The sequence below is a fragment of the Amphibalanus amphitrite genome, unplaced genomic scaffold (genome assembly GCF_019059575.1).
Source record: "Amphibalanus amphitrite isolate SeventyFive unplaced genomic scaffold, NRLGWU_Aamphi_draft 001113F_arrow, whole genome shotgun sequence".
NCBI classification, from domain to species: Eukaryota; Metazoa; Arthropoda; class Thecostraca; order Balanomorpha; family Balanidae; genus Amphibalanus; species Amphibalanus amphitrite.
In genome coordinates this window covers 44,869-58,115 of record NW_024882607.1, presented here as the reverse complement: position 1 = coordinate 58,115, position 13,247 = coordinate 44,869, and the positions used below count along the sequence as shown (strand labels likewise).

The window sequence follows — 13,247 nt, the reverse complement described above, 5'->3', positions numbered from 1 at the left end:
ACTCTACATTACTTTAGCGGTGGGCTGTATATCTGAAGGACCCACACCGGCACCTCTGAGGGCCCCACACCAGTATCTCGGAGCTCTGAAGGCCCCACACCGGTGACTCTGAGGACTCACCGGCTCCTGAGATCACCATGTTGATGTCTAACGGCTCCACAAGGCCACTGAAGGCACCACACAAGCTCTCACTGAGCTCTAATGTCCATGTACCGGCCTGTCCAGTTGTCCAGTTGGAGGCCCCTGAAAATAGGAGGCCCCCTGGAAAAGGAGGCCCCTTGACAGGGTGGCCCACCCACTTTTCATGACGTTCCTACGCCCGTGTACTGATCGATATTGTATTGAGTACCACGGCCGATACGTCCAAGGCGTTCGACAGCGTTCGGCATCCCCGGCTCCTGGAGAAGCTCGGCTGGTACGGGATTGATACCCACTGGTTTGTGAACTGGCTCGGCGGGCGCAGACAGGCTGTGAGAGGTGGTGCAGGTGACACGCTGCCCATTACGCATGGCGTGGTGCAGGGGTCCCTGATCGGCCCAGTGTTATTTTTAATTTTTACAAACGATTTAGTGTCCTACATAGACACAGAGGAGTCCAAAATAGTCATGTACGCCGATGATGTCCAGTTTTTGCACCGGAGTAGACCCGACGATCTGTCTCAACTGAAAGCGAGTGTTGAGCGCACCGTAGCCACCGCGCACAGTTGGTTTAACGAAAACAGTCTAAAAATTAACCCCACTAAAACGGATCTTATTCTTATCAAGTCAAACAGGAGGTTGTTAACCTCTGAATTTTCTGTTCAACTTGGCGATGCTTCAATCAGACCGTCTTCAACGGTGAAAGTGCTGGGGATGGATGTAGACGCAGGGCTGACTTTTGAGAAGCATGTGTCTGGCACAGTCAGACGCTGCTATGCCACACTCGGAGGCCTATCAAAAATGGCTGGCAAATTGCCGGAATCTGTAAAGAAAATGATTGTAGAAATGCTCATCTTTCCACATCTCGCCTACTGCTCTACTGTATGGGCTGGTTGCAACGCCACCCAGCGCCATCGGCTACAGAAAGTGGTAAACCACTGTGCGCAGGTGGTGAAGGGGGCGAGGAGACGCGACCATGTCACGCCGTTGTTAGCGAAACTGGAGTGGCCGTCACTCGACAACCTTGTGGCCGAGCGCGACGCATCGCAAATGCACTACTTGCTCAATAACGACCAAGCGCCAACCGGCCTCACGGCCCAAATCGCACACCGCAGTGACGTCTCCACCAGGGACACGAGGGGCTCTCTAGCCGGCTCGCTGCAGATCCCTCGAGTGCGCAGTGAACACGCACGGAAGTCGTTCTTTTGTCGTGCTGTCTCACTCTGGAACCGCGCTCCTGCGGAAGTGAGAGAGTCCCGCTCTGCCAGAGTCTGTCGGAGAAGGGCGAGAAAGTGGCTGACGACCTCCACCTAAATAGGACACTGATACTTTTTTAAATGGTGTTGATAACTTTTAGGCGTGTTTCATGTGTATTTTAATATTTTTAGTGTAGGGTGCAATCTTACTTTTATGCTGCATATTTTACTTTTAATAGGTACCTGATTTTATGTAAACCTGACACTTGTTCCGAAAAGCCATCGAATGTGGACGAACATAAGAATACATGATGATGATGATGAGTGTTGAATTAATTGGCACTACTGTTGAATAACGGAGTATTCTGCGAGCGTTTTGTTCGCTTATTGCGGCCCTAGGACGCGCCTACTGCAATGATCACTTGCACCGCTGGATTGGACGTTCAGACACTTTTCTGGCCCACCTGGATACTGGATGTTGAAATTTCTTCGTCGAATCACAACTTTGCTGATAACCAACTTTTGGCGACACTTCGAGAACGTCCTTTGCTAGTTTGACAACATTCTGCACCGCATGTCGCGACGGTTTTTCCCCGGCATCCGGCTAACGCGCTGGCGCTATCGTTCCTCCCATGATACACATCCGTTCGACAACGGGAATTACTTCCTGGATGGTATCTGCTCCGGGCCGGACCTGTCCCGCCATGCTGCGCAGTTACGACGGTTAACAGCAGTCAATACTAACCGTCTGTTGTCCCAATTAAGGCGGCACATACCACTGCTTTTTTCGACAGTTGATGTCCCACCAAACCGGCCGAACTGCCACGCGTGCTGTGGCCAGGGCGCTGACCTGTGCTGAGCTCTCAGTTGGGAAGGATTACACCCGGCCTGAGCCCGGCTCAGTGGCTCTTTAAATGCAAAGGCCCGCTGACCGGTGTTTGAGGCTACTGAGCCTCCTTACTAATGCGATTTGACGTGTGTGACACCGTCCCGTATGCCACCACTGTTGGGGTGAAGTGTGTGTGAACCAGTTTTGGAAGGCGTGCTAACAAAGTACGAACGTCTTGGCGTCGTGGGATGCTCGATCGGCGCAATTATTACAGGGCTTCCTGAGCGCTCTCCGTATGTGCTGTAGTGAATAAGTCTTAGAATCCACTGCAATCATTTTTAATTTGATGGCGGTCATCGATTCACAGATTAAAGCTAGTCGATTCTAGCAACGTAATTAGACAGGACATGCGTTATCTAGAATGGAGTACATTCTCTCTCTTCAAAATTCGTCCAACCCGCACCTGGAATTGACATCAGCTGTGCTTTATCATGACGATCTTTTATGTCTCTTGTGAAACGTTCCCGAAGCCTTGGTGTGCACTGTGGTCTTATTCAGCTGTCTAGGCTCCAGTATTTCGTCTCACCTGAGCATGATACCGGCCAGTTACATCCATGTGTAGGTATCTCTCGGGTCGACGTCGCGCGCTCTTTGCAGCAGATCGCCGGTCTCCCGTCCCAGCCTCGGCACTTGAGGCCAAATGGCCTTCCATGCCACTACCCACTATACTCGTACTCCGGCGGACGCCTCCTCCCCGCCCATCCGCCCTGGGTTGGGCGGGGGCGGGGGCGGGTAGGTACCGCCGCCGGGCCGGACCGTAGTATGGGCGGCTGGTGCGGCCCGGGTCGGAGCTGGGGATGGGTGCGAACGGCGGTGGGAGCCTCTCCGCCGCTCTCCTCAGCTCACCTTTACCCCTCACCCGGGCTTGCGCCGCCCCACTCGACCCTCCCCGCCCCGCGCTGGGCAGTCCCAGCCCGCAGCGGTCCGTCCGTGGCCCGTGCTCCTCCAGCCGTGCGAACGACTCCCGCCTTACCTGTCTGGCAATAACCTGTTGTCGGGATCAGGGCTGATCCTGGGTTCATGAGTTCAAACTTTGATCGGATCTGGACCAGTGATCTGTTCGTCCCGAGCCACATTGCAGACGCGTTATGGTTTCGGTGTTTGTTTGAGTAAACCAACGACTGGTCCTGGCCGGGACACAGTTCGAACCGGTGCCGTGTAACGTAGCGCGTAGCGCAGCAACGTTACCAAGCGATCGCATAGAATCCAATGTGATGGACTGGTTTGACCGCTACAGGACTAGCTCGTGGTCCAGTTTTTCCACTTCTCCTACTGTTTTACGCCGGGATGGGTCAACGGTACGCACCCGCATATCGGTAGTTTTGCCGATTCAGTGTGATGACGCTGGCCTGAGATCTTCACATAAACACTGGATAGCTGTTGGCGTCTGGGGCGTTTTTGGCAGCCATACCAACCATTCCAGGGGCCGTGGTGTGTTTGCTGGGCCACATTACGGCCTCTGCTTGGCATTTCAGAAGAAAAACTGCTGTGCCCAAGGCTATAGAACTCCAGGTAAGGACACCAGCCGTTTGACCTTGAACGCCGCCGGCCGGCCGATGACGTCATTGGAGGCAAGCCGGCTCGGCGGACACATAGGGCGAATGCATAACGGAGGGGCGTTGGAACGCGGCGGGAGCGGGGGAGATATTTTAATGTGGTTGCATACCACCATTGTTATGTTGATTGATCTACAGACTGCATTCTTTTAAACCTCGATGCATCCTAGGCCCATGGATGGTGCGCACATTGTAGAAAGATCACCCCGTCCGAACACATGTTGTAGGTACTCATGGGCGTATAACCATCAGAGGTAATGCCTGAACGTAGGTAAGCATAATTGGTCTGTCATATTGCTTAGGAATATAAAATCTTAATGGCGATTATTGAGGATATGATCTCTGCATTACGGGAATTCACTAATTACTACGGCCCATAGGGGCACCGCCGGAGCTGTTGTTTTACCATCGGTCCCAGGCAACTCCAGGGAGCTGCAGTACCCGGCGGCCAAAGCGGCCACCTCGTCGACTCGCAGGTCCTGTGGGATTCCGTGATGCTTCAGTGCTTCACCCACAGAAGCACGGGTATAGCAGTAGGATGTGGGGTTAGGTGTCTGTCCACCTCTTCCTTTTAGGTACAACGTAATGCAGCGCCTGGTCCCGCCGAAGCTCGGTATCGACCGTGACTTATTCATAACTGGCGGATCCAGGAAGCGGTCTTGGACACTGCGGAGGCTTACCCCAAAAAGGTTTCTCCGAATTAATTTAAAAATTCGGATTTCGATTCCTTCCGTACTGCTTGCGTACTGTGAATAACCAACATTTCCTAAGAAAAGCTGTGAAGTTTTCTTTAATTCTCGAAAAGCGATTTCGGGCGCTGCCCCGGTTGTGGGGGAAGACATTTGCCCCAAATGCCTTCCCCTGGATCCGCCAGTGGGTTGCTACACCCCGAGCTTAACTAAAAACGTCTTCAAACCACACCAGAAACCGATGGTAAGGTGAATTCAAATCCAATAACTCATCTTTGTCTGCCCGCCTAAATATACTACACATGGTACGGCACTCGGCCCTGACGCAGCTTTGAGCCGATCGTGACATTTTCGGCTTTCCCGGCCCAAGCTCGATTAGAAACGTTCTCCTTCCCCACCCGATTGCTGATGTCAATTAAAATTCAATACCTCATCTCTGTCTGCCCGCCCATAACCCATTCATTGCACACCGTTCAGCGCCCGGCCCCGCCAGAAGTATCCTAGCGCGCTGAGCAGTTGCCTCCAGCCGCGTCATCCCGAGGCCCCGCGCGGCCCATAACTGAATACATTGCGCGAATAGCCGTGTCGCCCCCCTGGCTGTGCCCTGTAATGCAAAGCATTCACAACCTCGAAGACGTTTAAGTTCTTTGAATGAGTTCATCGCATAGCTTTCTTCAAGGGCATCAAACCGACAGACATGCCCTGAGCTGATGGTCTGATGGGATTAATTCGACTACCGCTCTATCAAATATCAGAACTTCATCTAATCTCAGGCACCGTGCGGAGGTCGGGCAATTCAGCCGGCTTAGTCCGGCAGCCGGTCACTTTAGCAATGGACTGCCTAGTGACCACGGAAGTGTCGAGGTCGACGGTGATGTTCCGTATCCGTATAGCTGCAGCTCCCTGTGGCCTGTCAGCGGAGCGGAGGGGAGGGTGGGACGAAAAACACGAGCGGCTGCGTGGCTGACCGGTGTGTAGACGGGTTTTTGTTGGGTGTCTCGTCTGAGCGGGGTCTAATGGACTAGCAGTGTGTCCCTCCCTGCTGAGAAACGGGTTTTCACAGTTACCACTGCCCTACAGAGGATGGCGCATACTCAGCTGTATTGTATTGTATTGTATTTGCGACCTTAAGCAATCCACACATGGCGTTGCTAACCATGAGGACTCGGTAACACAAACCTAGAATGCATTTAAAGGGACCCTCCCCTCCCACCTTCAAAAAAGTTAATGAATTGGCACGAAAGTGATGTCGCTCGGTTCAGAAAGAGCGAAAACGAATATCTACCAAATTTCATCGAAAAATATTCACCGGTTTTCAAGATATTAGACTTTTACTTTTGTTTACTTTTTGGGATCTCCGCTGTTCCTAGCGACTTTATTTGAAAGTGCGGCATTTGTTGCGCGCAAAGCAGCATATACCACCGCGTGCTACCAAACGTTTTAGTAAAAGATTTAAAAATCGTTAGATCTCCGCTGACGTCACAAATTCTAAGGGGGCATACCAATGCACTAGCCCCTTAGAATCCGAAAACTGCAAGTTTGAAATTCCATATCTCCGAATTAAAGCATTTGTCGATGTTGTGAGTGCCCAAACCGGTATTTGCAGGCCATGGCCACCAATTTGGCTATCTCAACTCAAAACTAATGTTAAGGTGGGAGTGTCCCTTTAATGCATGTGAAGACTCCTCTTATTCACATTCACAGTTACGTAATCGTTGCCAACATTTCGGTTATGATAGGAAATACTCTGTATGCCATATAGGGATTCCGGGTGTCACTAAGGTATGCCGGTTGCGAGCGAGACACACGCCAAGGCTGGCTTCGCTTTGTCATTGGCTCAGAAGGGCTTCCGGCTCAGAGCAGTACGAGGGTCAGATATGGGCGGCCTGTATCGCCTTACCGTCTTATCGTGGAGCAGGAACTGTTATGTAATGTCTGACCTAATTCGTAACGTTACGTTCGTATGCTTCTAGCTAACATGCCTGGACCTAGGGAGTTTGTCATGTATGCCTGTTTGTGGCCTATGAGCATTCAGCATACGAGTAGGTATGTCGTATGCAATGCAACTTTGCTTTGTTGAGGGATCATTACAGCAACGAAGGCACCTCATTCTTGTGGTTATCTGGTGAACACTTTTATGCTGGCCAGGTTCTCTTATTGAATGATATGATTTTTTTTTCTGTAGTGAGTGAGCCAGAGCTGCTTCCAACATCCTGGCTGCTATTGATAGCTCAAGCGACCCTGGTTCGACCCATCGGTGTGATTGAAATATTAGATCCGTCTCCCTATGTCCTGTATGGTTTCATTTGAGGAGACTTGTACTCATGGGCGGCGCCACCGTGGGGTACGTGGGGTACTAGTACCCCACAGTCATTTGACTGTGGGGTACTGCATATACCCAGTACCCCACAGTCAGGAGCCCAATCTGAACTTTTTCAAGACTTTTTGGTAGTCGTGCAATGGCCCTCTAAAACCGTTAAATAGGTTCTAGCAGTGATCAAATAACTATTGCCGACAGAGGGCCAATGCTGAAAAATTTAACAGGCGGCTGTTACAGGCCCCTACTGATCGGTGGGGCGCTTTTAAGGCCTGTCCTGTCGTGTATTCAGAGGGCTTTTATGTAGCTTAGAGGGGCCCCTGTCAAGCGATTAGGGACCCTTATAATGTGCTCAGAGGGCCCCGTCAAGGAATCAGGGACCCCTTCATGAGTTTAGAGGGCCCTCTCGCGTACGCAGGGCTTTTCTGTAACTCATAGGGCCCTCGTCAAGCGTACAGAGGCCCTTTAAGCGCTGGGGCCCTTCTGTCGCTCAGAGAGGCCTGCCAGACGTTCAGGGGGCCCTTTAAATGCTCAGAGAGTTTTCATGTAGCTCAGAGGGCACCGTCACGCGCGATTAGGGGCCTCTTCATGTGCTTAGAGGGCCCTGCTGTGTACTCAAAGGGCCTTTATGTACCTTAGAGGACCCCGTCAAGCAAGCAGGGCCTTTATCATGTGCTCGGAGGGCCCTCACCAAGGAATTAGGGGCCGCTTCATGCGTTAAAAGGGCCCTCTCTTGTACTCAGGGCTTTTCTGTAGCTCATAGGACCCTCGTCAGGCGTTCAGGGGCCCTCTAAGCGCTGGGGGGCCGTTTTGTCGCTCAGAGAGCCCCGTCAGGCGCTCAGGGACCCTTTATATGCTCAGAGAGCTTTCTTGTAGCTCAGAGGGCCCGTTACGTGCGATTAGGGGCCTCCTCATGCGCTTAGAGGGCCCTGTCGTGTACTCATATGGCCTTTCTATGGCTTAGAGGGCCCCGTCAAACATTCAGGGACCCCTGCATGCGGACAGAGGGCCCCGTCGTGTACGTGGAGGGTTTTCTGTAGCTCATAGGGGCGGCCCCCTCAAACGTTCAGGGGCCCTTTATGCGTTTAGAGTGCCCTTCTGTCACTTAGAGAGCCCTACCAAACTTTCAAGGGTCCTTTATATGATCAGATAGCTTTTATGTAGCTCAGAGGGCCCCATCACGCGATCAGGGGCCCTTCATGCGCTCAGAGGGCCCTGTCGTGTGCTCAGAGAGCCTTTATGTAGCTTAAAGGGCCCCCGTCAAGCAATCAGGGACCCTAATTATGTGCTCAGAGTGCGCCCATCAAGGAAGTAGGGGCCCCTTCATGCGTTTAGAGGGCTCTCTCGTGTGCTCAGAGCTTTTCTGTCGCTCAGAGGGCCCTGCCAGGCATTCAGGGGCCCTTTACATGCTCAGAGAGTCTTCTTTAAGATATGATGGCCCTGTCACGCGCAACCAGGAGCCTCTTCATTTGCTTAGAGAGCTCTGTCGCGTACTCATATGGCCTTTTCTGGCTTAGAGGGCCTCGTCAAGCAATCAGGGGCCCCCGTCAAGCGATCAGGGGCCCGTCAAGTGATCAGAGGGCCCCTTCATGCACTTAGGGGACTCTGTCGTTTACTCAGGGCCATTCTGTAGCTCAGAGGGGCCCCGTCGAGCGTTCTGTATGCGCTCAGAGGGCCCTCATAAAGAGAGGGCTCTCAGGGGCCTATTCATGCGCTCAGAGGGCCTTGTGTATTCACACGGCCCTTCTGTAGCTCAGAGGACCCCGTCAAGTGTTCAGGGGGCCCCTTCATGTGCTCAGAGGCTCTTTCTGTAGCTAAGAGTAAAGCGTTCAGACTCCGGGCCACGAAAAGCGACCCGACTCTGCAGTCGGCTCCATCCTCTATCCCCAAAAAGATTATGTAACACTAACACTTGTCCCGTTCTAAAACCACAATTTCTTACCAAAAATAATGGATTTCAAATTGTGCATGGTAATTACCCGGAAATTGTGTCTTAATCAACCCTCGCCGGCTGAGGAGCCGGCGGGGCCTAAGTTTTTTTTCGCGATAGCTCCAAACACGCCGGCGATAGAGAGCTGAAACTTGGCATACCTGACCTTTGATTCAAGCCGGATCTTTTGACACCAATCGTACTTTCGGGTCAGGTCAGGTCACTGACTGATGACGTCATAAGTGAACCTCTGCAGTCTGCACGGTCTTTAGATGTCGCAACTTCGCAACGCCCTCACTGCCAGAGGAGATGTCACAGGGAAATGAAACTTGCAGGATCTAGTATCCATTATGAGTCTCACAACTTGTACTCGTATATCTCGGATTTTTCCTAAAGATCATATGAGGTCAGGTTATTTTCGTGACCTCACTATTTAAAGTGAATGGGGAAAAATGAAAACTAAAACTGCTATTCTGGCGCCGGGAACGATCTCCTTCTATCTCAAGCATAATTTCATGCAGTTATTGTAAGGTTTCATGCGTTACTTTTGCAATGTTGACCTTGCTGACGTCATTTATGAAGTCATTAAGGTCATAATTTGTCTTCAATAACTCCCGATCAAATTGAGCTAGCGAGTCGGGAAAGCCACCAATAGACTCAGGAAGACCTGCTGAATCGAATGATATGCGACATGACCTCCTTCGATAAGTTGGTGACCTGGGGTCGCTGACCTGACCGTGACCCGAGGCAACACCCTAGGCTGACCTCACTCAAACAAAAAGTATATGATTCGACGCGCCGGAGCGACGGCGACACGATGCTGCCAAAATCGCGGCTCTGCGGCCGTTTTTTGCGAAGCTATTCATCAAAAACGGAACCCTACCTTGGGGCACTTGACCTGATCTCAGAGGTCACCGGTTGATCTAGGACCTTAAAATCGGGTATCAATCTCTGAATCTTGTAACGGCACACACGCTCGTTTTTTCCGCGACGCGCTAGCTCCACCAGGGGCGAAACGCCGAGGGGGTCGTTATTGCCCCCCCCCCCCTCGGTCGGCGCGTATGTAGAAAACCAATAGGTCCGGCGAGGGATATACACTATACAGTAAGCAGTGCACAGTGTTAGCTGCATACAGTAGCACCCCGTAGTTAAAAAGTAGTAGAAACTCGTCCATATTCCGTAATATGAACAATAATTGGCAGGCTGGCAATTTATCAAAGCATCTTTGTCGTGACGAAAGGAAGGCATTTCAAATAGATGGTAATTTGGCAAATAACGCTGGTTATCTTTGTTGGTAGGTAATAGGTATGCAATACTGCATTAAGTGTTTTTAGTCTTTTGGCGAGGCAAGCCGGTCCCGTAAGCTCAGTTGGAAGAGCGTTGAATTCCACGTGGTGAGAGCACGCGTTCCCGGTTATAACAGTCCGGGTTCGAAGCGCGACGGGCGCTTGACGTTTATGGGCCTCCTGACAGGTATGGTTGCGGTTGGTGGCAGGCCGTAGCCAGGCAAAGTCAGTGAGGGGACCGGCCGTGCGCGCGCACAGGCCAGGCGCAGGCAAAGTCAGTGAGGGGACCGGCCGTGCGCGGCTATGTGCGCACATTAAACTTTGGACTCTAAATTCTGCCATAGAATCGGAATTGCGCGATCGGAGGGTAGAGGGCAGGGTCACTGCAACAAACTTCGCTTAGCGGTGGCTCTGTCCTTGTGAATCCTTCCCATCAAAAGGTTCGGACTAAATTTATAAAAAGAAAAAAAGAAAAGCATCCAGGTTCTATCATCTTTCACTGTCGACTATTAGATTGCTATTGCAAGTGCCTTTAACCCACGCCGTGCTGGTGGTCGAGCTGAACACATCTGACGTGTTTTCACCGCTCTAGCACGTCTCTATCAAAAGTTATGGCCACAAAACTACTGGTGACCGTTCATGACCTGAGATCACCTCAGGGGCATACAGAGGGGTCACAGGTGCAGTTTTCCGATTCAGTGTGTATATGTAAACATAACACACTGAATCGGAAAACTGCACCTGTGACAAAACGCTCTCAAACATCGGTTCATACGTAAACGTATGAACCGATGTTTGAGAGCGTTTTGAACGACATTCGTCCAAAAGAGGCGCATTTCAATTTTCTCCCATTGACTTATGGTCACTTGACGTGACCTGGTGACCTGACCTTGAAGACCCGGGTCTGAGATTTTCACATGTGCGGAGAAGATGTATGAACAGGTGTACCAAAAACGGCGGCGCTGCGCGCCGCCATTTTTTAAATATTTGCAAAAAAACTGACCGGGGGGGGGCGTAAAAACTGCCCCCCTACCCAGCACAGCGCGGGTTACGCCATGATAAATGTATGGGCCCTTTTCACCGCGCAAGGGCCCTTTTCACGCATGGGCTCCTTTCACTATGCATGGGCCCTTTTCACCCTAGTACCCCACAGTCAAAAATTCGTGGCGCCGCCCCTGCTTGTACTTTAAATAATAGGGAGGGAGAGGCATCTCTGGGATGCGTTTCTGACGACCACGTTTTTCCGGCTCCCAAAGCTGAGGGCAAGTCCCGCGTGCATCTTGATAAAACTGATTACCTACCTGAGATAGGTTCTGCGTGATGCGACAGGACGGAGAATAACCGGACATTTTCCCTGAAATGCGTCACTGGGGGTCGACGCGGACGTCTCATATCACGCAAAAATATTATCGCCAAAACCGGTTGTAGCTCGCAGTTTCACTTATCGTCTTCGTTCATCCGTACGAGCTTTCTTCCCGTCTCGCTGGTCGGCTAGTGACGTCATTAAATCCAGTGTCATCACTGTAACTAAATAGTTACATAATTACAGTATGAGCTATATCACGTCCACTTGTTCCACCCTCTGACCTTCCCCATTTGTCGTGCCAACAGCTGGTCCAGCAGGCCCGGGAGGCGTACAATGACGGCGTCACCCGAGATCTCGAGTTCCGCAAGCGCAACCTGCGCGGCCTGCTCAAATTCTACGAGGAGAACCGCCAGCAGCTGGTGGACGTGCTTCACAAGGACCTTCGGAAGGTGAGGGGGCCGAGGTGGTAGCCGTTGTGAAGGTAGGACGTGTTTGCTAGGGAACTGTGGAAAAGTTGGATAACGGCAATCCATAGAGGTCCGAGATAGAGTCGCATGGTACAGAAAGGCGTAGGCGTTCCAGAGATGTAGACGTTAAATGTGTTGGAACAGCTGTGACACTGTTAATTCCAATGCGGTATTTGACGACATGGTTCTCGTTGTCTTCAAATGGCATGCAAGTTTACCAAAAAGTAACCCAATAACCTGTTTAGATTGTCCAGGGGCCAGGGTTGTGCTTGACTCATGAGTCGAGTCAGAAACTTGACTCAACTCTGACTCAAATGAGTCAGATTTGAGTCGAGTCGGATAAAATGTTGAGCTGTTGAGTTGAGTCAGAGTTGAGTCGGACAAAAATATTAAGGTGTTGAGTTGAGTCAGAGTTGAGTCAGTAAAATAACTTTTGACATTGAGTTGAGTCAAGAACATTTAGGAACATGAGTCAGCTGACTCAACTTTTTAGAAACAATATATAGTATAAGTTTTTCATTCTCTCCCCGCTTAACAACTTGGGCCTGGCCCTGCTGCCATATTTTTTTACCCCCCCCCCCCGCTCAACAATTTTTTATCTGAGTCAATTTTGAGTCAACACATTTGACTCAACAAAAAATTTGAGTCAAGTTTGAGTCAACTCATATTTTCATTGAGCCGCTTGAGTCATGAGTCGAGTCAAGGGAAAAAATCAGCTCCTTGTTTGAGTCAGAGTTGAGTCAGGGCATTCCGAAGTTGAATGATGAGTCGAGTTGGCAAAATTTTTTGAGTCGAGCACAACCCTGGCAGGGGCTTATATTTTATGCATAGATGAGCCCTTGTCTTTTAATTTTTATTTTGTCTTTTCTACCCCTTTTATTTTGACCCTTTTTCCATACACTTCCAATGTCAAACTTCATTGTTACGAGTGCTCACATAAAATGCATAACTTTCTAGTCTGACGACACTGTACTGGTTTCAGCACGCCTTTGAGGCCATGATCACCGAAGTCAACTACCTCATCAACGACGTGAAGACCATGCTGAATAATCTGGACGAGTGGTCAAAACCTAAGGCAGTGAGTACTCGGACGCGAGGAGGGGCGGAAGGCTTCGTACACGCTACTCTAGGGTCCGTTTTTAATCTTTCCCTGCACATCATGCGGCGCTCATAACTACAAATCATCATCACGTCATCGGCTCTTCTCATCAGTAACTGAGTATGACCGACCTCAGGCGCTCTCCCTATTACCCTGTTCTAAACATGTCGACTGTGCCATTCTCATATGTGCAGCGTAACCGTTACGTAGCACCATCGGTAAACTACCGGGCGGGGTCGACCCAGCGACAGGCAATTGTCCCTGCACACTGCACAGTACACACAATATTGGCCGCAGCGTATTGGCGGACGAACATCTGCTCGGATGGGCTGGTACAGATGTACTGAATAGGGGAACTGTAGATTGGGAAGAATG

The 13,247-nt window shown here is 50.8% G+C and overlaps 1 protein-coding gene across 7 annotated transcripts in view; it reads left to right on the top strand.

Moving 5' to 3' along the window:
- Nucleotides 1-13,247, top strand: part of LOC122370242 (aldehyde dehydrogenase family 3 member B1-like) — a 43,307-nt gene that overhangs the window by 12,172 nt on the left and 17,888 nt on the right. For all 7 annotated transcript variants that reach the window (XR_006254543.1, XR_006254544.1, XM_043345668.1 and 4 more), the window contains 2 exons: nt 11,612-11,755; nt 12,756-12,851. Coding sequence is in view for 5 of the 7 variants with exons in the window: in XM_043345668.1 (XP_043201603.1) it covers nt 11,612-11,755; nt 12,756-12,851 (240 nt within the window). In the remaining 2 variants the exon portion in view is untranslated. The remainder of the gene's footprint in view (nt 1-11,611; nt 11,756-12,755; nt 12,852-13,247) is intronic.